General features: G+C 54.6%; 1 protein-coding gene across 1 annotated transcript in view; it reads right to left on the reverse strand.

Moving 5' to 3' along the window:
• The window catches only part of SCN4A (sodium voltage-gated channel alpha subunit 4), a 28,520-nt gene extending 13,224 nt beyond the window's left edge, over nucleotides 1-15,296 (reverse strand). The window contains exons 1-13 of the mRNA XM_075559421.1: nucleotides 15,024-15,296; nucleotides 14,831-14,949; nucleotides 14,626-14,715; nucleotides 14,299-14,427; nucleotides 13,627-13,718; nucleotides 11,060-11,374; nucleotides 9,663-9,726; nucleotides 9,286-9,427; nucleotides 8,319-8,534; nucleotides 7,646-7,793; nucleotides 6,256-6,494; nucleotides 4,579-4,752; nucleotides 1,105-1,461 (exon numbers count right to left, since the gene is read on the reverse strand). Of these exons, the coding sequence (XP_075415536.1) occupies nucleotides 1,105-1,461; nucleotides 4,579-4,752; nucleotides 6,256-6,494; nucleotides 7,646-7,793; nucleotides 8,319-8,534; nucleotides 9,286-9,427; nucleotides 9,663-9,726; nucleotides 11,060-11,374; nucleotides 13,627-13,718; nucleotides 14,299-14,427; nucleotides 14,626-14,715; nucleotides 14,831-14,949; nucleotides 15,024-15,296 (2,358 nt within the window). The remainder of the gene's footprint in view (nucleotides 1-1,104; nucleotides 1,462-4,578; nucleotides 4,753-6,255; nucleotides 6,495-7,645; nucleotides 7,794-8,318; nucleotides 8,535-9,285; nucleotides 9,428-9,662; nucleotides 9,727-11,059; nucleotides 11,375-13,626; nucleotides 13,719-14,298; nucleotides 14,428-14,625; nucleotides 14,716-14,830; nucleotides 14,950-15,023) is intronic.
• Between the last annotated feature and the right edge of the window lie 8,885 nt (nucleotides 15,297-24,181).

The raw sequence follows: 24,181 nt of genomic DNA on the forward strand, positions 1-24,181 counted from the left end.
ACGTCTGCCCAACTCCGTCTGCTATCTTGCTGTGTGCGTGTGTCCCAGTCGATTTCAACTCCAAACAACCCTCTGTGTTGGGGAGACCAGTCCCTGGAGAAGGATGTCATGCTTGGGAGAGGGGGTGACGATGAGGAAGGCCCTCATGAGAGGCAGAGGAACCACTGAGGACGATGCCAGACTGCGTGCACGGGGTCACTGTGAGGCGGCACTGACTCGATGGGCTCTCGCGGCCACAGCAACAATGGGATGAAGCAGACCTGCCACAGAGGGTTTTCGGCTCAGAGGCCAAACTCTACGTGGGGGGAGCTGGTTGGGTCTTTTCTCCCTGGGAGCAGCTGGTGGGTTTGAACCGTGGATCTTTTGGTGAGCAGCCAAGCTCTTAACCATGGCACCATCAGGGCTCCTCCAGCCCTCCTCTTGCATGTTTCGACCCCTGTGCTACTTACGCCCACTGTGGTCCCTGGGCCACGGGCGCTGCCATCGCGTGAGTCTGGCAGAAATGTGGACTCCACTCCCCGCCACAGAGTCACAGACCAGGGATTTCTCGGGTAGGACCCAGGACGGCCCCTCGGTGACATTGATGCTTAAGCCCTCGATTACTGGCCGGAAGTTTGGTGGCCAGTTCAAGCCCACTCAGAGATGCTTCGGAGCCCGGGTCCGACCAACTGCTCCGGAGCCTTGGAAATCCTGTGGTCTACCCCGCACAACGGCGTCCCTGTGACGGTAACACAACCATCACTGTACGAATCCCCCGGTGATTCTGACATCACAAGCTGAATGCACTGCCATAAACTGACACCCGGTCACCCCACGCCCCCCAGGCTTTTCCCACTGTTGTCCGTACAGAGCAGCCCCCAGGTTTTCCCGCCAAGGGTGCCCGGGAATTTTGCAGTATGCTGAAATGTAAGAACTTCTGGGTTCGCGCATATAAAATTGTCCTGTTTTTAAGGGGGGGGGTGGCAGGGGAGGAGCTGGGGTGGCAGAAAACATCAAGTACCAGACTTTCCAGCCGTTCAGCCTCATAGAAAACATTCTTAACCACAGGCAAACTGAAAGGAAATCAAGGCAGGGCCCAGCCAGGTCCCAGCCAGCCTCACTCACCACAAGGTTGCCGATGACCATGACCATGAGGAAGACGGTGAGGCACATGGCCTGGCCAGCCACCTCCATGCAGTCCCACATGGTCTCGATCCACTCGCCACACAGGATGCGGAAGACGATGAGGAAGGAGTGGAAGAAGTCGTGCATGTGCCAGCGGGGCAGGCTGCAGTCGGAGGCGATCTTGCACACGCAGTCCTTGTAGCTCTTGCCGAAGAGCTGCATGCCCACCACGGCAAAGATGAACACGATGATGGCCAGCACCAGCGTCAGGTTGCCCAGCGCCCCCACCGAGTTGCCGATGATCTTGATGAGCATGTTCAGCGTGGGCCACGACTTGGCCAGCTTGAAGACCCGCAGCTGCCGGGCAGGGGTGAATGAGGCCCAGGGGTTCCCCGGGTTCCTGCGTGGGAACCTCGGGGCCAACTCAAGGGAACCCCGTCCTTAGAGAAGAGAATGAGTCAAATACTGGGTCACCCACACCAGGCCTCTGAAGCCTCCGTTTGCCTTTCTGTTTAATGGGGCCACCATATCCTTCCACCTCAAGCTCTTCATAGGTCAAAATGGTGGGTGAGGGACAGGGACGGGGGTGGGGGGGACCCTTATCTGTTAGCGACACAGACTAGCGTGTGGACAAGTAAAACTCACTGCCTGGCTTGGCTTTGACATACTTTCCCCTCTGGTGAAACGTTTGCGAGCATCGGCCAGGGTTGGCAGCTGCTGAAGGTTGATGGTGTCTACACGGAGGTTGGCTACCCTTTGGGGTCTGAGTGGGAGTTCCCTTATAGGAGAGAGGAAGCCATAGGAGTCCCCCTGAGGCGGCAGCAAGAACATTAACTCAGGAGTCTGAATGCCACCACTAGTGGGTTTCTGGAGCCCTGGTGGCATCTCAGTGACTCCTTGTGCGGCTTACTGCAAGGTCAGCCATCTGAAACCGCTCGCAGCTCCATGGGAGGAAGACTTGGCATTCTAGTCCTGTCAAGAGTTAACGTTCTTCAACAGAACAGGAAGGGACTGGGGCGGCAAGGTCCCCAGGGAATACTGAAGGTGGACTTTGGGGCCAGGACATGGTACCCCAACAGACTGGACTGGAAAACACTCCTGAAGGCTAACAAACAGTCCTTGAACTAACTACAAGCTTTTATTTCTTGTTGTATTTTGTTTTGTTTCTTGTCATTGGTTTGTTGTTGTTTTGTTGTATATTATTGTTTGGTTTTGCTCTTTCTTGTTTTGGGGCATGTTATTATCTCCACAGGTTAAATAAGATAGACTGTATGAACAATCTGGAGGAGAAAACAATGGGACCGACAGTTCCAGGGGAACATGGGAGAGGGGAAGGTGGGGGGAAAGGAAGTGGTGTTAACAAACCCAGGGACAAGGGAACAACAAGTGATCCAACTGGTGGTGAGGAGGGTGTAGGAGGCCTCTTAGGGCATGATCAAGGGTAATGTAACCAAGAGGAATTACTGAAACCCAAATGAAGACTGAGTATGATAGTGGGACAAGAGGAAAGTCAAAGGAAATAGAGGAAAGAGCTAGGAGGCAAAGGGCATTTTTAGAGGTCTAAATAATGGCGTGTACATATGCAAATATATTTATATGAGGACGGGAAAATAGATCTATGTGTATATATTTATAGGATTAGTATTAAGGTAGCAGAAGGACATTGGGTCTCCACTCAAGTACTCCCTCAATGCAAGAATATTTTCTTCTATTAAATTGGCATTCTATGATGCTCACCTTCCCAACACAACTGCTGAAGACAAAGAGGGTGAATAAGCCAATGTGGTGAAGAAAGCTGATGGTGCCTGGCTATCAAAAGATATAGCATCTGGGGTCTTAAAGGCTTGAAGGTAAACAGGCAGGCATCTAGCTCAGAAGCAACAAAGCCCACATGGAAGAAGCACACCAGTCTGTGTGATCGAGTGGTCCCGAAGGGATCAGTTATCAGGCATCAAAGAACAAAAAATCATATCATTGTGAGCTCACCTTCATGATGTGATCGCTGAAGACAAATGGGTGCATAAGCAAATGTGGTGAAGAAAGCTGATGGTGCCTGGCTATCAAAAGAGATAGTGACTGGGGTCTTAAAGGCTTGAAGGTGAACAAGCGGCCATCTAGCTCAGAAGCAACAAAGTCCACATGGAAGAACACACCAGCCTGTGTGATCGAGTGGTCCCGAAGGGATCAGTTACCAGGCATCAAAGAACAAAAAATCATATCATTGACTGCACACCTCCATGATAGGATCGCTGAAGAAAAATGGGCGCATAAGCAAATGTGGTGAAGAAAGCTGATGGTGCACGGCTATCAAAAGATACAGCATCTGGGGTCTTAAAGGCTTGAAGGTAAACAAGCGGCCATCTAGCTCAGAAGCCACAAAGCCCACATGGAAGAACACACCAGCCTGTGTGATCACGAAGTGCCAAAGGGATCAGGCTTCAGGCATCATCAGGAAAAAAAAAATCATATCATAGTGAATGAGGGTGGGAGTGTGGAGTGGAGACACAAAGTCCATTTGTGGGCCATAGAACATCCCCTTACAGAAGGGTCTCGGGGAGGAGATGAGCCAGTCAGGGTGCGATGTAGCAACGATGAAACATACAACTTTCCTCTAGTTCCTAAATGCTTTTTCCTCCTCCATCATGATCCCAACTCTACCTTACAAATCTGGCTAGACCAGAGGATGTACACTGGGACATATAGGAACTGGAAACACAGGGAATCCAGGGTGGATGATCTCTTCAGGACCAGTGATGTGACTGGCGATACTGGGAGGGTGGGTTGGAAAGGGGGAACCTATTACAAGGATCTACATGTAACCTCCTCCCTGGGGGACAAACAACAGAAAAGTGGGTGAAGGGAGACGTTGGATAAGGCAAGATATGACAAAATGATAATTTATAAATTATCAAGGGTTCATGAGGGAGGGAGAGTGGGGAGGGAGGGTAAAAATGAGCTGATGCCAGGGGCTTAGATGGAGAGCAAATGTTTTGAGAATGATGAAATAAAGTACAAATGTGCTTTACACAATTGATGTATGTATGGATTGTGATAGAGTTGTATGAGACCCTAATAAAATGATTAAAATAAATTAATTAACAAAAAAGAGTTAATGTTCTTGAAGCTCACAGGGGCGGCTCGACCTTGCCGAAGAGTTGCCATGAGCTGGCACTGACTCGATGGCAGTGAGTGAGTGGCAGGCGTTCTGCCGGCTCCGTTTTCGGGTCTGCTCTGGGGGTGGCTGTCCCTGCTGCTCTCTGCTTCAAGGATAGTCTGGGATCACACTCCAATGCCAGCTCTCCGGCCTTCTCTTTTCCCCTCCCCCCAGCAGCACTGTGTGATAAGGGGGAGGTTTCCAGAGGTGATGTGCCACCCACAGGGCAGAGGGGGTGCTGGCGTCTCAAGGGCTCACCCCCAAGCCCACCCTCCTCAGCCTGGGCTGGCAGTGGGGGTGGGGTGGGGGAACTCACGCACCAGCCGGAAGGAACGCAGCACAGACAGCCCCTGCACGTTGGCCAGGCCCAGCTCCACCAGGCTGAGGGTCACGATGATGCTGTCGAAGATGTTCCAGCCCTGCTGGAAATACTCGTAGGGGTCCAGGGCGATCAGCTTCAGCACCATCTCGGCCGTGAAGATGCCCGTGAAGACCTGTGGGCCAGGGCAAGGGGATAGACGTCTCGGTCACAAAGCCTCGCTGGGGTGGGGCACAGGGGCTCCCCAGCTTCCCCTGCCTCCTGTGGGGGCTGAGGGGAAGTGGCTCCGAGCCCCGAGAGGGGTAACGAGTGGCACCCACGGCTCATAGGTGCGTATAATGAGGAGGGCAGAGGTCAGTCCAGCCCAGATCTGTGGACCCACCAATCTCTGGCTTAAAGACCATGGGCAAGTTACATAAGCATTCCTTACTGGGGCTCACATGCCAACCTCATTAGTCTCTCCATTACCGTGACAGGGGAGAGACGGTTACATGGGAGCTCAGTTCACTGTCCCTGCCTCCACAGCCTTGCTGACCCACGAAATCTGTTTGCACACTTGGAGGTCTAGGAGAAGGGCCCCAAAGGTGGCAAATTTTGAGGTTCATGAGAAGCCAGAGCTGCCCGCCTCCCCAGGCATGGACACAAGGGGCTGAGGACTGCACAGTCCCTGGAAGGCCTTGGGCACAGCCCCCTCTGCCAGGCACCAGTTGCCCCGGGTCTGCAGCCTGCCCGGGCACATACTGAGCTCCTCCCAGGAGCTGTCCTTGACCACAACAGGGGCCCAGGCAGCAGCACAGTGTGGGCAGGGGCAGGTGGCTGGCAGGGCAGGCCCATCACACATACCCCAGCAGCTGCTCACCGAGGCCAGGGCACACCCTTGCCCCTTAAGTTCTGCCTGGCTGCGGCTGCCTTGGGCACTTCCACAGGCATGGATGGACCAGTCGGCCCAGGCTGGCTCGGGAGTCCAGGGTCTCTGCAATTCCATTATACCCACACATCCCTCATGCTGCCCAGGCCCCCGTCTCACTATCCCTGCGCACCCAACAATCTTGGGGCTGGGGGATGGTGGGGTGTCACATCTTGCTCATTTCCCATTCTGGAAGAATTACAGAGGAAGATAGGCAGGGTGGGGCAGGTGGAGGGTGCTTTCTCCCTTTGTCAGTTGGGCAACGAGGTGATAATGCCCCTAATGGGCAGGGATAAGCAGGGATCAGTACTCGGATCAGAGTGAGGGATCAGTGCAAGGCAACAATAGGAGCAGGAATGGACTGGGGTGTCCAGCAGGGAGTAGGGGTGCAAGGGTGGGTGAAGGCCTCCACAGGGAGCTTGCCCTTCTTGGCCTCACTTCTGGGTTCCTCCATCTCTCTCTGGCCTATGACAACCTCTGACAGTGGGGAGGCCAGTGGGGTAGCACCCTTATGGGGTGCTTGTCAAAGGGCCTGGGTGCTAGAACTGGGGCCAGCAGAGAGGTGATTCCACGAAGTTGGGGCCTCAGACACCCCCCCCCAGGGATCCGACTTGTGGAAACCCAGCACCCCATCACCACTCCTCTGGCTCCTCAATATTCTGACGCCCAAGCCCCATGATGGATGAACCTCCTTAGTCGATCCATGCACGCCCAATACATCCAGACCCAAGACCCTGTCCGGAAGACCCCACGGTTGGCCAGTCCCCGTACCAGGTTGCCGACGCTCAGCACGTTGTCGAAGTGCTCCGTCATGGGGTAGTGCTCCATCGCCATGAAGAGCGTGTTGAGCACGATGCAGATGGTGATGCCCAGATCCACGAAGGGGTCCATGACGATCAGGTACATGATGTGCTTGAACTTCACCCACGGGACGCAGCAGTTCCAAATGAGCACTGTGTGCGCGCACTTGTACCACCAGGGCGGGCACTTCTGGTGGGCTTCTTCCAGCTCTGAGAGGGAGGTCACAGCACAGACCTTGGGAGGATCCCCGCCCTCCGCGCGCCCCTCGCTCCACCAGCTCCGCCCGCACGTGTCGGCACCCCACACCTCCACATCACACCCCCTCGCTGGGCCGACCTCAGCCCCCGCCCCTGTACACCCTCCCCGTAAGTCTTCACGTCTCGGAACACCACCCATCAGAGCTTCATCCCCTACCCACGACCCCCCAAAAGCCCCGCCCCTGGGCGCTTCGAGTCGAAAACCCCTCCCTCCTCCAAGAGGCCTAAAGCAAGCTCCTCCTCTCAAGGCCGCATCTGCCATCGACTCCGCCCCTTTAGGCCCCGCCTCCCCTAGGCTCCTCCCATTTCACCCCAGGAGGAGGGCTGGTGAACCTTGTCTCGCAGAAGCGAGACCTTGCCCCAGCTCTATAAAGCCCTGGGGGTTCTGTAAGGCCGGTGAGGTGCTGCTGCTCCGCCTGGCCTCCGGGGCCCTCCACTGCAGGGGCCCCTTTAACAAGTGCGGCCCAGGAATGCGGGGCTGTGGCCAACTGTCCAGCTGATGGGCGGGCCCTCTCTCTCACTCCTCTCTCCGCCTGTTCTTACCTCCCTTCCCTTTCTCTGGATGCTTAGCAGGCAGGAATTGGGGGGAATCTACTGTTTCATCTGGGCAGAGTTTGACCTTATACTGCTACCTCGAAGGAACCCTGGTGGCGTAGTGGCTACACATCGACCTGCTTAGCCACAAGATCAGTGGTTCAAAACCACCAGCCGCTCCGTGGGAGAAAGAGGAGGCTTTCTAGTCCCTTAGAGTTACGGTCTCAGAAACCCACAGGGACGGTTCTCCTCTGTCCTATAGGGTCTCTAGGAGTCTGCAGGCACTGGGTGGCAGGGCACTAAGGGATCAGTGCGGAGCAGCATCTCCGGTGTCCGGAAGGTTGGGCCTTCCTGGGCCTGTCCTTCCCCATTGCCTTGGCAGCCCCCCTGGGCCGTCCCGGAAGCCCCGGGTTCCCATCACTGCTGGGCCCGGCAGCTAGAACTGGACCAGGTGAAACCACAACTATATTTATCACGGCCATTTCTGCGATGCCAAGATTAAGTTACAGCCATCCTGAAGCTGGACCCAGCTGGGCCCCCGCCCTGCCCCACTGGGCGTCAGCACTCACCTTCCATGGCGTCGGAGATGGCACTTTCTGCGCTGCAGCTCTGCCTGGGGGGCCCCTTCTCCCCCGGCTCCGTGTCCAGGCTGCCATTGCAGTCCTTGCCGGGGGCTGGGTCCCCATCGGCCTCCCCATTTTCCAGGGCCTGGGCGGCCTGGGCAGCTTTGGCCTGCAGACCAGCAAGGGGGAGGAGAGGGCACTGGATGGGCATGAAGCCCCACTCTGAGCCGGGGTGGGGGTTAATGACCCTCGACCCCTCTTCTTGGGCTGTGTGGAGCCTAGATAGGGGCTGGGTAGAGGTGGCAGGGTAGGGGCTAAGAGTGACTAAGACCCTCAACTCTTGACGGCTTGACAGGCCCTTGCACTTGAGGTGGTGAGAAAATGGGGCCTCCTAAAGAGCCCGCCTCACCCGCCACGTGCTACCCAGGAAGAAAGGAGAACAGACTCTTCAGACTGCTCGTCCCAGGTGGGGCATGCAGGAGCAACAGAGATGAAGCCTTCCCACCGCATGGATACAGCTCTCCCACCAAAGCCACAACCTGGGACCCTCTGCTCCTCCTGCTTTGAAGGCCTGTCTCTTGACCTGCCTCCCCACCCAGCCTCAGCCTGTGGAGGGTCTTGCAGTAGAGGTGGGCAGGGGCTGAGCAGCCTGGGCTCAGGGGCAGGGAGATCCCTGGACCCAGACCTTCTCCACTTCCTCCTGGTGCTTTTTGAATTTCTCCATCATCTGCTGAAACTCCTCTTCCTTCTCCTGGTTTTCGGCCAGTGTGGCCTCATTCTGCTCCGCGTACGCCATGGCCACCACCGCCAGGATCAGGTTGATGAGGTAGAAGGAGCCCAGGAAGATGATGACCACGAAGAAGATCATGTAGGTCTTGCCAGCGGCTCTCAGGGTCTGGGGGTGGGGGCGGGGGCGGGGGAGGGAGAGTCACAGGGCATCGCACTGCTGTCCTCCTCCCTGTCACACACTGCCCCTTTCCATGCACCCGTTACCCAGAGGGGCAAACAGAGGGGGCTTAAGGAGCATTGAGACAGGGCATGGCCATCCTTGATAGGCCAAGCCACATTCCAGAAGCTTCTGAGTTAGGGTGGATCACCCACTTAGAAGGTTAGCCTGGGTTTCCTCAGTGTATCTGGCAATTAGCCCCTGTTTGGAGAACACCGTGGGAATCCAGCCTTTTCAGATCGCCTGGCTCAGAACTCTGAGGACCATCCCCCCACCTGATCACCCCCAGTCCGGACAGGGAGATGGTGCACATGGACTGGGCTCCAAGGTCAGCTTGTATCCCAGCTTTGCCACCGTGCCTGGCACCTGGGCCAAGCTCAAGGACCACCAGCCCTTGTTGATATAATTAACAGCATCTGCTTAGAGATAGCAGTTGGCCCCAAAAGGCACCGCTGCTCCTGAGGTACCCGGCCTACAGGAGAAGAGGAAATCAACATGTCTGGGCAAAACTGAGCATCCACGGTGTCCAACTGTCAGCTGTGAGACCTGGGTCAACTCCTCAGCTCTTAGGCAGAGATGGGGCTAGAGAGCACAGCGGGGTTCCCTGAAGGAGAGGACCCCTGAGGGGCGTGAGGTAGGCTGACCATCCTGGGGGTGGGGTGACTGCAGGACTGGGGGGTCACAGAGCTGGCAGCTGTACCAGTTGGAAGAGGTTCTCCCAGTAATCCTGGGTCATGAGGCGGAAGAGAGACAGGAAGGCCCAGCTGAAGGTGTCATAGCTGGTGTAGCCATAGTTGGGGTTCCGTCCAGTCTTGATGCACTCGTAACCCTCAGGGCAGTGCCTAAGGACAGAATGAGGATGAGGTTTAGGGAGGGCGGGGGAGTCCAGTTGGGGGGAAGAGATGGGGAACCCCGGGGGACATTCCTTCAAATGGCCTGTGCCCCCTGTGAGCTGAGAAGTGTCCTGTGCATGTCCACAGGCTTTCTCTTGCACTTCCTCCACCCCAAGCCCCCGTTTAGGACTTCCCCTGGCTCACCGGTCCCCAAGTGCCTGGTTCCTCACACAGCAACACTCACCCAGCATCACTGCTGTTCCCACAAAGCAGGGCATCGTTGGAGCCTTCCAAGAAATAGAAGTTCTCTTTGGGAGGCAAAGGAGGCAGGTTATCCACATGCACACACTGGAAGCACACACACCAAACCTCTCTTGCACACCCGTGAACACATCTGCATGGACTATCTACACCTAATGGTTGCTCCCTGAATGGGTGGCCCTCCTTTAGGGTAACCCCAAGTTCAGGGCACAGGATCGGTCTCTGCGTATGTACCATGCAGGAAGTTCAGCTCCAAGCTCAGTACATGGTCTGGTGTGTTAGAGAGACAAATACAGAGGCACTCATATGTGTGTAAGAGAGAACGTTATATCAAAGAGCAATCATATATTAAGAAAACATCCCAGGCCCCTCCAGATCAACTCCATAAGTTCAAGATTAGCCCATATGTCCAATACCAACCTACAAATTCCTCTTCAGACTCACGTTGCCACCTGATTGACAGGTTAAACTCCTCCCATTCACTCTTAAAAGCCTCGTCAAAAAAAAAAAGCCTCAAGTCGACACCAGATTATGTAACTACCACATATGGTTAAGTAAGGGCATGGCACGGGCACAGAGAGACACAGGAGAAGCGTGCATGTGTGGGCATGGTGCTGCCAGGCACCTGCACGGGACACCTGAGCTCGGGCTGTATTCCAGGATGCCGGGCTGAGAAGAGGTGCCTTTTCCTCATTTCTGCAGACGAATAATGGCTTGTAGGAGCCTTGGTGGTGTAGTGGTTACATATCAGACTGTGATACCCAAGGTTGGCAGTTCGAAACTGCCAGCTGCTCCTTGGGAGAAAGATGGGGCCTTCTACTCCCGTGAACCGTGACTGTCTTGGAGACTCACAGTGCCGCCCTTGCCTGTCCCAGAGAGTCGGCATGAGTGGGCATCGACTCGAGGGCAGAGAGTTGAGTTGAATCGTGGCTGTGTGGCAGCATGCACGTGTCGTGTGTGTGCCTGCCAAGGAAGGGCACGTGGCTGTGTGGCGGATGTGGGGGCCTGGCAGTGGCCCTCCCGGGCTGTGAGCAAACGGTGTGACGGAGAAGAGGGGGCACACCAGGGTGGAGTCGGGATGATCCCCAAGACAGAAGACCTATGTCTGTGAAGTCCATTCCCTCTTGTGTTTGGTCCCGAGTTGAGCTGTGCTCTGGAGGCCTCCCTGGCTGGAATCTTTCTGAAAGCAGACTGCCAGGCCCTTCTTCTGCCACACCCAAGCCATCGGTGGGTTCAAACGACCCGCCTTTCAGTGATCACAAGCTGCTTGGGCCACCCCACCCAGGACTGAGACTTCAGTTGGCAGTCACAAGAGGCTGAGGAAGGGGCTGCCCCACAGGCTGGCACCGACCCCCCTTGTGTCCCATCTGCCACCCTCACCTTCATCGTTGATGTAGGCGTCCCAGTCAAAGGTGAAGTTGCTGATCCAACTCTCATGGCTGCTCCAGGTGTCGTTGCCGGTCCAGGTGTCGTTGTCATACCAGGTGTCATTGCCGAACCAGGTGTCGTTGCCGGACCACGTGGTGTTAGTGTCGTTGAAGGGCGGAGGCCAGCGCACACACTTGTGCCGCAGGTTCCCCATGAAGAGCTGCAGCCCCACCAGGGCGAAGACACTCAGGCAGAAGACGGTGAGGATCATGACGTCAGACAGCTTCTTCACCGACTGGATCAGGGCCCCCACGATGGTCTTCAGGCCTGGCCGTAGAGAGGGCAAGGGTTCCGGGATCAGGGGAGTAACGTGCTCCTCCGCCTACTACCACCTGCCTTCTAAGCTCAGCCTTCCGGGTACCATTTTCCAGAAGCCTCCCCAGGTGACCCCACCACCTCTGCGGTGAATGCGGGTTACCGACGGGGAGGTCGTGGGAAAAGGTCGTTGAGAAGGGCGGCACAACTTAAAGAACAGGACCAGGGTCGGAGACTTGTATGTCCCACAGTTGCTGAAGCGGGGCGTGTGTGGCTGTGTGTGCTTTGTCACATTGGTGAGTGAATCGCACCCCTCCCTTCTGTGATGACATCCTCACTCTAACCTCAAGCACTTCAGGCAAGCGGAGAAGACTCGCCGACCTGCTCTCCGACCTGTAAAACCCCACAGCCATCAAATCCGAAGCCTTATCGAGCACTTCAGGAGTGTAAATCATCCTTCGGAGAGGTTGGTAGGTTTGAACCGCTGGCCTGTGGTTAGTGCCCCATGCCCACAGTGCTGCCAGGGCTCCTAATGGAGCCCCACAAAGTCACCCAGAACCGTTGAGTTAATGCCACCTCCTGGTGCCACCATGTGTGCTCTGCCCAGAGACTCCTACACAGGCGCGACCAGAGTTACTGACCATTGCAAGGTCGGCACTGGCCAAAGCGCGCTCCTGGAACATCCGTCCTCCGAGCACAGTGCTTAAGAAAGGAGTTCTCTGTGTTTGGGGTCATTACACGGAGTCTCCCATTCGAGGCTCTGAAGAGCCCAGCAGAAACAAACAGAGGTTAAGCTATTGCCACATCTACGCTCGCCGAGCCGTGACTGCCTCACCCTCTTGATGAGGAGGCCTATCGTCGCTGGAGGGGCAGTAGGATCCATTCTCCGAAGCTCTCAGATGACCCTGATCAGACTCCAAAGAGTCTGCGCTTTTGGACAGACAACCAAAATTAGCAAACTCCCAGCCATCGAACCAATTCCGACTGAATGGTGACCCTATAAGACAGGGTAGAACTGCCCCAGTGATTTCCCAAGGCTCTAACTCGTTATGGGAGTAGAAAGCCTCATCTTTCTCCTGCAGAGCTACTGGTGGTTTCGAACTGCTGTCCTGGCAGTTAGCAGCTCAACGCATAACCACTACACAACCAGGGCTCCTGGAACAGGCAGAGGCGTCCACTATCCTTAAGGAATTCCAAGGGACCAGGGCCCACCAATGGAGGGTTATCACTTCTTCCTTGGACCTAGTCATGGAGTATCTTCAATATCAGCTCATTTTCTTTTCTTATCCTGAGGTGAGAAACAAACACCCCGCAGTCTCCTTCTAAGCACCCTCCCAACCAGAGGGCGCTGGGAGCAGGAGGGCCAGAGTCGAGACTGTGTTGGCCCTGTGCCTTCTCGCTGTGTGCCCGCCCCCCGTAAGCCCTGCCACTTTCAGAACCTCGCCTGCCTCGGCCACAATTCAAGAGTTGTGGGCTAGAAGACACCGACGACGGTCTGGAGCCCTTGGTTGATCCACTTACTTCCTTCAACGGCTAACCCAAAGGCTGGAGGTTCAAGTCCACTCAGAGACAATAAGAGGAACGAGCTAGGGATCTCTTTTGAAAATAACCACCTGCAGAAAACGGGGTTCCCACAGCGGGACTGCCCCATGGCACGGGTCACTGCAGGAGAACCTTCTGGCCCTCGGATGGCGTCGTTTCCCCTCCTCCCAGAGCCTGCTCTCTCCCTTCCAGATCACCTTTCTCTCCCCCCTTCGGGACCGGCTCTAATTTCTCCAATGGCTTTTTTGAGGGTCGGAATGCTCTATTTATTTCGTGCTTCCTGAGTCCTTCCTTTGGAGCTGGTCTGTGCTCCTGGCTCGAGGATGTGTGGTGTGTTCCTAGCAGAAGCCCGGGGGCTGAGACCCCCATCACACACACACACACACACACACACACACACACACACACACCCTCTGCTCGGCCCCTGGGCACATCTCACGTAACACACAAGCACAGGTCACAGTCTGTGTGTGAGACTGTTCTGAGCACCGTAGATATTTGAAATCAGCGAACTCCCACGACAAGCTGATCTGTGGATGTTGCTATTATCGATCTCTGCTGGAGGCAGACAGGGTCAACCACTTGCCCAAGCACACGGTGAGGAAGTGGCAGAGGGGAGAATCGAACCCAGGCAGTCCAGAGCCTCCCTGCCCGGGCCCTTCTCCTCTCTCACCGTGGCACACCTCTGGGTCTAGGCAGGTGGCCTGCTGCCCCTCTGGTACCTGGAATGACCGTGATGGTTTTCAGGGCCCGGAGCACCCGGAAGGTCCTCAGCGCGGAGATGTTGCCCAAGTCCACGAACTCCGTGAGGTATCTGGCAGGAGGTTAGGGTAGGGGCTGCGTCAGAGCCGGGGGTGGGTGGAGGGGCTAGGGAGGGGCTGTGTTTGAACCAGGTGGTGGAGGTCGTGGTGGTGGTGGGGCTGTGTCTGAGCCAGGAGGGCGGTGGTAGATTATAGTGATGTAAGGTTAGGGTACAGGTGGAGGGGTTGTAGGTGTGAAAGGTGAGGGTAGGTGGTAGTGGTGGTAGAAGTAGAAGGTTAAGGTAGGGGCTGTGCCCAAGCTGGGGGTGGGACTGAGATCAGGGCTCCTCCAGGCCCTGGGGTCCCTGTAGCTGCCGGGGGAAGGGGTCCCGTGTAAGCACTCCAAGGTTCCCATTAGAGGGCCAATGTGGGAAAAGCAGGCGCAGGGAGTGGGTGTGGGCCTGGGGTGTGGGAAGCAGGTGGAAGCACCAGAAGCGGCGGGGCTCGACCCTAGGTCCAGCCACACCTGAGGCTGCTCAGCTCATCTCCTGTGCAGTGTCCAGGAGGCCTGCAACTCCTCCTTCCCCACCTCCGCCCCTACCCTCCTCCTGCCCTCGGGGCTGGCCTCCTGCCCTCAGCCACTGGGCCACTCACGCCATCATGATGACGCTGAAGTCCAGCCAGTTCCAGGGGTCTCTGAGGAATGTGAAGTCGTCGATGCAGAAGCCGCGGGCCAGCATCTTGATGAGGGACTCGAAGGTGTAGATCCCGGTGAAGGTGTACCTGGCGGGGAGAGGGCCGGCCAGGCCCAGGTCGGCCACAGGTATGTGGGGTGGGGTGACTTCCCCAAAATGCAATGTGCCAGCAGGGCTGAAGATACCAACTGTGACCGTGTGTGACCTGGGGTGGGGGGTGGGGGTGGGGGCTGGGAGCCCCAAGTGAGTGAGTGTGTGGGGTGAGGAGTGGGGGAGAGGTACTCACTCGACGTCCTTGGACCAGGGCGGTGGGTCACTCATGGTCATGAACACACAGTTGGTCAAGATGGTGATCATGATGAACATGCTGAACAGCGTTGGGACCAGAGTCAAGGGCAGTAAGGGAGCGGGTGGAAAGGGGGTGCGGACAGGGCCCCTGGCTCTGCCCCACTCCCCCAGGCTCCCCCGTGGGTCCCACTGGGGCAGGATATGCATGGATGAGCACCTTGATGGCCACGCGCCGGACGATGCTGAAGGGGCTCAGCAGGTAGAGGGCGGGCGTGGCCGAGAAGCGGAAGATGGCCTTGCCCTTGTTGAGCACGATGAAGGTCTGTGGTGGGAGAGAGCCGTGAGCGAGGCTGGGGCCCGCCGGCAGGGGACGCCCCCCGACGGCCTGGACCCCACCTTCTTGTCACTGTAGTAGGGGTCCAGGTCCTCCAGGGGGATGCCGATGACTTCGGGCGGGGGGTCCCCATAGATGAGGGGCAGGCCCTTGCCGGCCTCCAGGTCGCTGCGCGGCTTACGCTCAGGCTCCTCTATCTGCATCTGCTTGTTCCGCAGCAGCCGCGCCTCCTCCTCCACCGCCCGCTGCTCTATGGCTGCCAGGGACTCCCGCGTGAAGGGGCGCAGGCAGTCGGGGCCCAGTGGCACCAGGGTGGGCAGAGACACGCTGGCCATCTTTGCATTCTGGGCTCAGAGGCCAGGAGGGAGGCAGGTGACCGGGACAGCGGCAGGGAGCAGCCCTAGGGGAGCTGAGTGGCTACTCTGCCCTGGGCTGGCCGTCCACTAGTCACTGCCTGCCCAGGGCCTAGGCCGGGAAGGTTGGTGTGCAGGCCCTGCCTGGTGTTGGCAGCGGGGGGGTGGGGGGGAATGAGGGGGTGCTGCAGCTCAGGGGCTGGACATCAGATCATCTCCCCGCATTGGGGGGGCTCCCCGAACTGCACTGTGCCTGACGGCAGGGCTGACAGCCCTCAGGACCTACAGTGAACCAAGCTAGAACCTCTCCAGCCTTGGGGACCCAAAGTCTTCAGCCACTTTCTTGGCCCAGCTGCAGGAACGTGGTGGCTTCAGCCTACAGGACAGAGGAAGAACCACGGGTGGTGGTGACCGCAGCCCCAGAGACCGAGGGGAAAGCATTAAGAGAGGAATGAAGGGCCAGGGACCTGGGGGGCACCGTAAGGTAGGGTGGAAACCACTGCTTGCATCCAGACTCGGGGTCGGGAGGAAGACTGCTGTGATTGATTGGTGATGTCTGCCATGGGAGCGGAAAGTCTGGCCCTGTGTAGGCTATTCCTGGGCTGCAGAGCACGGGAAGGCAGATGTGAGTCTCCCTATCTGAGCTCTAGGGAAGCTTGGGGTTGAGCTGGGAGCAGGAAGACAAGAGGCTCTGGGCCCTGCAGAGACTCCCAACAGCCCCCTACCGTAGGGACGATGGGGGTCTAACCGATGGTGAGCAGGGCAAGACAGAACAGGAAGATGCAGGATGAGTAACGGGCTAGGTCGGGGGTGCTAATGTAGACAAGAAATGCAGGATGGACAATTCCAATGGTGGGGCCAGGACCGGAGCTCCTAGGGTCCATCCGTAGCGGGTTGTCCTGCAAGAACCAACCAGGGGGTGGGGCACCCACCCAGAGTCTGTGCGACTGTCAACCTGGTCTCCTGGGCCAGGCCCTTGGCCTCTCCTGGCCCCTCTCCCCTTCTTCCCAGCCCTCTTGCGTCTGCTTTCTGTGGGGTCGAATAGTCACAAGGTCACAGGTGCCCTCAGAGGAGTGGCCACGTCAGCAGGTGAGCACAGCAAGGCCACAGCTGCCTAGGCATGCGGCCATTGCCACCTGATCGACAGACTCCCCCATAGCCACCCTCAGCTGTAGCCAGCTGCAGCCCCTTACTGTGGCCCCAGCGAGCACCAGCACTTTCCCGGGCTTGGCCAACAGGTGGGAAGGGTGGTCCAGGGAGAAGCAGGGGCCATTGGGCTGCAGGAGCCACTCCCCTACCCCCACCCCCTGTAACTACTCCCCAGCTGCTCCTCCCATCACACCAGGAGTCATGTTTCCGCAGGGATGACTCTGCTCATTCCTGCGGCTCCTGGCCCTCAGCTGCTCATTGCCCGCCCTCTGCCACACACACAGCACCCAGAACCATGTAAACACAGCAATCACACAGCACCCAGAACCCTCACACACACACAGCGATCACACAGAACCCATGCAAACACAGTGATCACACACCACCCAGAACTCACACACACAGACCAGACACCAAACACAGCACTCAGATACCACCCAGAACCTATAAACACACCACACAGAACACATATACACAATACTACACATACCACACAGAACACATACACACATACCATACACACCAAACACAGAACATACACCACACACAGTATTTGTCTTATGCAGTACACAATAATACATCATGTAGAACATACACAAAACATAGAACACAACACATACATATAATAGATACCACACACAACAAATACAATACAAACACAGCACACGTGGCCCATACACACCACACATACAGGCACCACAAACAACAAATGCAATACATAAACACAGTAACACTCAACACCCACCGCACACAACACATGCAGATGACAGACAGCACACACAGCCAACAATGCATGCACACTGTCCAACACATAGCATACATCGCACACGACAACACAGCACACAGCACACCACCCATGCCAAAACCAAACACAACTCACACCTCACAGTCACCACACACAAACCCATACACACAAAACACACAGAACAGAACACACACAAAAACAATGCAAGAAAAGTACATGTGCAGCGCACACACAACAACACACACATCACACATCTCATACACACAATACGGCACACATTTCTGCCGGCCTGCAACAGCCCTTCTGTGAAGCCAGCCCTGCCATGCGCTTCTCTATCCCATCCCCATGACCAACAGCTCCATGTGACCTTACTCAACCCTCAAGCCCACGGTCACCAAACAGATGACACTGACCTGAAAGATGGCCTTCAAGGAGTCCCAGGGCTGCTGCCCACCCTCTCTGCTCACACTGTGCTTGTTCACAACACTCTGACCTCAAGACCACCCACACCCCCTTCACAGGAACCTGGGAGGGACCACAGATACCGGCGATGCACTGTCTGCTCTGACCTGAGGTCCTGCTGCCTCAACTGGCCTTCCCGGCCCTCCCTTCACCCCTTACACGATTCACCACCTTCCTCTTGGAGGAAGAACATGGCCCGCTCCTCCGGCCACTCTCCATCTCTGCCTGGCCTGCTCCGTCTTCCTTGCCCTTTGGGGATGCTTGTTCTCGGGTCTAGTTTGCAGCCCTGCCTTCTTTGGTACATCTCTGCCTGCCCATCCTTCTCCCTGCCATGAAAAACCCACCACCCACTCCTTTCCATGGTCCCCCCAGTTCCCTCATGGGCTCAGACTGGCTGGGCCAGATTCCCCCTTTGGGCCTTCAAAACCCTGAGTGTCCTCCTAGTGTGATTAGACAGGAGCCTTCGTGCCATTGTGGACTACACATTGAACAGCTAACCACAAAGTCCGTGGTTCGAGCCCACCCATTGCTTCAAGGGAACAAGATGAGACTTTCTTCCCCAGGCAAGATTTAGTCTCAGAAACCCAACGGGGCGCTTCTCCTCTGTCCCAAAGGGTCTCTGTGGGTGGGATGGACTTGGTGGCAGTGAGTTTGGCTTTCAGTGCATGTCATGAAAGTGGGTTACTAAGGAGTTGAGCTCAGTGTGATTGTCTGTGAATGTCTCACTCGTTCGGCATCCTCTCTGCAGAGGGGGCTTAGGGCCGCCATGCACCCGGCACCTGGTGATTTGGTACCTGTCTGGATTCCCAGGTATCTCCCCAAGCCCAGGCTTCCCCTGGGCCCTCTCCTGCTGTCCCCTCCAAGTCATAGTGACCTCGTGTGTGGCAGAGAGGAACTGTTCTCCACTAGGGGTCCAAGGACAGAAGTTTGGGAAGTAATCGCCAAGTCTCTCTTCTGAGGGGCTGCTGAACGGACACCAACCTCCCACCTTCACGTTAGCAGCTGAGCTAATTAACTCTTTGTGCCACCCCAAACTCACTGCTTCCTCCCCCTGACCCAAGGAACCCAACTCACTGCTATCGAGTCAATTCTGACCATATAGGACAGGGTGGGCTGCCCCTGTGGGTTTCTGAGACTAACTCCTTTCGGGAGTAGAAAGCCTCCTCTTTCTGCCATGGAGCAGCTGGTGGTTTTGAACTGCTGACCTTGCAGCCCAATAATGCATAACCACTGCTTTCCCCAGTCCACCCTTAATGGGATTCCTCATTCTTCCTCTCAAACTATGACTTTCATTGTCTATACTTCTCACTACCCCAGAGGCACTTCACGCCTGGACGACTTCTTGTTCTTCATGGGAACAGATCCTCCTGTTGCTTGGGTCAGTTGAGGCATTTTGTGGTTGCTGGCCGCAGCCCCTCAGTTGGCTGGTTTGTCCACCCTCCCCACTCCTGTCCCCTCCTTTCCATGCTCCATGGCCTGGCTGACTTCATTCAACCTCACTTGCTCTATTTAAATAACCTCTGCCGAGACAAGTCGTCAGGGTGCAGGGTAGCAACGATGAACATACAACTTTCCTCTAGTTCTTGAATGCTTCCTCCCCACCTCTATCATGACCTCAATTCTGCCAGCTAGACCAGAGGATGTACACTGGTACACATGGGAACTGGAAACACAGGGAATCCAGGACAGATAAACCCCGCAGGGCCAATAATGAGAGTAACGATACCAGGAGGGTAAGGGAAGGTGGAGTAAAAAGAGGGAACTGATCATAAGGACCGACATATAACCCCCTCCCTGGAGGATAGACAACAGAAAAATGGATGAAAGGAGACGTTGGACAGTGTAAGACATGACAAAATAATAATAATTGATAAGTTATCAAGGGTTTGTGAGGGAGGGGTAGCAGGGAGGAAGGGGACAAAATGAGCTGATACCAAGGCCTCAAGTAGAAAGAAAATGTTTTGAGAATGATGATGGCAACACATGTACAAATGTGCTTGACACAATGGATGGATGGATGGATGGATAGATTGTGATAAGGGTTGTACAATCCCCCAATAAAATGTTTTTTAAAAATAAAATAAACAAATCAACAAACAAATAAATGAATAACCTCCACCTCCTCCCTGCCTCCCACTTGGCTCACCTCCAGGACTGGTTCTTGTCTGTTCAGGAATGGTTGAGGAAGTGAACCTGAATTTGTAGAATGTGGGTGCACCAGAATGATAACTGGAAGGGGAAAAACTATAAGCGGACACCTTGCTAGAAACATAATCTCCCTTTTAGGAAACAAGGGCAGCAGGCAGGTTGCACAGCAAGGCCGAATCGGAAACAGTGGCGACCCACGTAACAGGCTGTTACTCTCCACTGTCCTGACAATGATCCAATCTCCTGCTTTGGAAAGGGCTGACTACACCTTCTCTGAGTCTTTTGTCCCCAAGCTTTGGCCTATAATGATTCCCATTCCAGTTATAATTCTTCAAAAGTTAAAAATATATATATTTAAATTAAAGTTGGTTCCAATTTTGCCTTGTCAGCCATTGACTGGATTGGGTTGAACCAGTTTGAAGCCCTGCTTTCTTCTACCCACCATCTACATTTCTAAAATCACGAATCTGATCATGTCATCTTCCTGCTTAAATCACTCCTTGGCTTGCCACTGCTTAATAGTAAATCTAAATCCCTCAACATGAGCCCCAAGCCCCCACCACTGCCCCACAATCCAATCCCTACCTGCATCCATCTGATCCCTTTTCCACCCGCACCCATCTTCTGGCCAGGTGACTTCCATGTTTGCAAGTGGGACCAGCTGTTAGCCACCCGCTGTGTCCTTTGTTTGTGGTCTGCACACCTCCTAGGGCATCTCTAGTCTTTGTCTTCCTGTTATTGTTATCTGCTGTTGAGTCGCCCCAACTCATAGTGACAAGGTGCACAATGGAGCAAAAGGCAGCCCAACCTGCAGCCTGAGGGATCACCATGAGCCGTAGGATTTTCACTGGCTGAGCTTCAGAAGAAGGTCACCAGGTCCCCCTTCCTATCAGTCTTCATCTGGAAGCTCTGCTGCCTGTGCATGGAGGGGCATCGACCATGAACTAACTGAACCCAGGTCTCCTGCATGGAGATGGCATGATAGAATTTTGCAAGACCAACGGCTTCTTCACCACAAATATCTTTCTTCAAAAACACCGATGGCAATGAATCTTGTGAACTTATCCAGATGCAATACATAGGGATCAAATTGACTGTATCTGTGGGAAGAGACAGACGATGGAGAAGCTCAATAGCAGCAGCTAAAACCAGGCCAGGGGCTGACTGTGGAGCAGACCATCAATTGCTCATATGTACGTTCAGGTTGAAGCTGAAGAAAATTGAGACAACTCCACAAGAGTCAAAATCCTACCTGTAAGTCTATCCCACCTGAATTTTGAGAAATTCTCAAGGACAGACGTGACACAGTGAACATTAAGACAGAAGACCCGATGAGCTGGGGGATGACACCACGGCCATGAGACATGAAGAAAGCAAAAGGTCGTTCCACCAACAGGCAAGAAAGAAAAGATCAGCATGGGTGTCAGAAGAAACAGAAGTTCTGCTTAATCACAGAGTAACTAAGGCCCGTGGAAGAAATGATGAAGCCAAAGAGCTAACTAGAACATTTCCAAGGGCAGCTTGAGAAGACAAGCGTTATAAAGTATTATAACATAATGTGCAAAGACCTAGAGTTAAAACACCAAATGCTCTTCAGAGGCATGGAGGGCGAGACTTCATCTCTCATGCTTTGGACGTGTTGGGAGAGACCAGTCCCTGGAGAAGGATGTCACGCTTTAGTGGGGAGCTAAAAACAGGAAACCCTTCAACAAGGTCGATCGACACAGTTGCTGCATCCATGGGCTCACCCACAGGGACCAGTGTGAGGCTGGTGCAGGACGGGCAGTGCTTCGTTCTGGTGCACACAGGGTCAAAGTTGGTTCGGAGTCTAAATCGACTCAGTGTCGCCTCACAAGAAACAGCAACTCCTGCGTAGAAGGCGGGAATGCGACCACCTAACCACAAGCGCTCCATTTTGTCTCCATGGAGAACTTCAATTCATCCTTCCAGACAACCGACCAGAGAACCACCTCCTTCAGGAAGTCCTGGCCGTCGTTTCCTAAGCAGATCGCTCATTGCTCCAAAGTTTATGAAGCAAATCAATGGAAGAACAAACGAGAGAGGCAATCCACATCGATCATTCTCTGGAAGTGCACCCTGAAGCCAGATTACGGCCAGAAATTGTACGTCCTCCAATGCCACCATTCAAGGCTCTCTTTCCTGACCGGCTCCACCTTCCTCCAGGATCCTCCTTCCTACGGGCCTCCCAGCTGATGTCCTCCAGTCACCGACAGAAAACTGTCCACTGGCTCCACCTCTTCTTCATCCGTCCCGTTATAACAAAGCCATACCTTTACTCAAAAGCCAGACTTTGCCATCTGGCTCAGAACCCCAACATCTCTTGCATTCCCAAGGACCCCAGTCCTTAGTTACCCCAACCCCTTGGTTGCCCCTCAATATCACGCCATCAACCAAGAGGCTCTGGTGTCACCCCTGTTAAAAACATGGCCGTGACGACCAACACGACCCTTATTGCCCCACACTTCCCTGTACCGATTGCCACATTTTTCGGCTCCTCTTCCTGGACAAACTTCTTAGAAAGTGTCTCTAGCAGCCGCCTTTCCTGCCCTACCTTTTGTTTACTCTTCATTCCAACCTGATTTCCATTTCTCCCTCTCAACTGACACGGCTTTGGTCAACTCACGAACACCCTCCTCGCTGCCAAGGCCAACGAACTCCCTCCTTTCTTCACCGCCCTCCAGCTCTCCGAAGCGTTCAACCCGCTTGGCCACAGATCCCTTTGGAGACGCTCCTCCCGTGGGGTCCCTCCTGCCTCCCCGGCTGCTGCTTCCGAATCCTTGGCTCATCCTTTTTTCTCCAAACAATCTCAGATTTCTCAGGGCTGGAGGGCATCTTTCCAACGACGGTGGGAAAATGTTGCAGGAACACGGTCCAGCTCTTCCTTGAATTCTAGACCGATCTAGCCGACTGCTGACCGTGGCTACACACGCCTCACGTAACGTGTCTGGAAGGAGCCATTCCTGGTCTTCCGCTGCTTCTCCATAGTCTTCCCTAACCTAGGAAACGACACCTCCACCCATCCTAGTGAATGGGCATTCGTGTTGCAACAGCTAAGTGCTTGGCTGCTAACCGAAAGGTTGGGCGTTCGAACCCGCTCAGCAGGACCTTGTGATCTGTAAATATGAAAGCCAAGAAAATCTGAGGGGGGGTATTGCTGTGTCCCATGCGGCGTCTATGATTTGGAACCGACCATTGGTACCCAACAACAAAAACCACACCCCGAGTGTGCAAGTCAACAATCTCCTTGGAGTCTCCTTTTCCCTCACCCTCTATGTCCAACCTGTCAAATTTCTGTTAAAACTATCACCAAATGTGCCCAAGGGACCAGGTATAAGGCATCATGCAAAAAAAAAAAGATATAAGTGTGTGTATGTATGTGTATATATATGTATATGTATATATGTATGTGTATATATATATATATCATATTAAATGAAGGGGGAAGTGCAGAGTGGAGACCCAAGGCCCAAGTGTCGGCCAATGGAGATCCCCTCATAGAGGGGTTTAGAAGAGGAGATGGGTTAATTAGGGTGTGAGGTAGTATCGATGAAGAACACAGCTTTCCCCCAGATCCTGGATGCTTCCTCCCCCCAACTACCATGACCCGAATTCTACCTTGCAGGGCTGGATAGGACAGAGGCTGTACACTGGTGCATATGAGGGTTAGAGGTACAGGGAATCCAGGGTGGATGATACCTTCAGGACCAAGGGTGTGAGGGACGATGCTGGGAGAGTGGAGGGTGAGTGGGTTGGAAAGGGGGAACTGATTACAAGGATCCACATGTGACCTCTTCCCTGGGAGAGGGACAGCAGAGAAGGGGGGAAGGGAGACTCCGGATAGAGCAAGATATGACAAAATAACGATGTATAAATTACCAAGGGCATATGAGGGAGGGGGGAATGGGGAGGGAGGGGGAAAAAAAAGAGGACCTGATGCAAGGGGCTTAAGTGGAGAGCAAATGCCTTGAGAATGATTGGGGCAGGGAATGTATGGATGTGCTTTATACAATTGATGTATGTATATGTATGGATTGTGGTAAGAGTTGTATGAGTCCCTAATAAAATGTAAAAGAAGAAAAGAGAAAAAAATGATTAGGGCAAAGACTGTACAGATGTGCTTTATACAATTGATGTATGTATATGTATGAACTGTGAAAAGAATTGTATCAGCCCCAATAAATTGGTAAAAAAAAAAACTATCACCAAATGACCCAACTTCCTTTTTTCCCATCTCTCCTGGTCCTCACCACAATCATTGCTTCAACGATCAACTCCTTACAACCTGTTTTTGCCCTTGCCCCTTCCAAAACAGACCCACAAAGTAGCCAACGATCTTTCCCAA

This window comes from Tenrec ecaudatus, chromosome 10 (assembly GCF_050624435.1).
Source record: "Tenrec ecaudatus isolate mTenEca1 chromosome 10, mTenEca1.hap1, whole genome shotgun sequence".
In the NCBI taxonomy this organism is placed as follows: domain Eukaryota; kingdom Metazoa; phylum Chordata; class Mammalia; order Afrosoricida; family Tenrecidae; genus Tenrec; species Tenrec ecaudatus.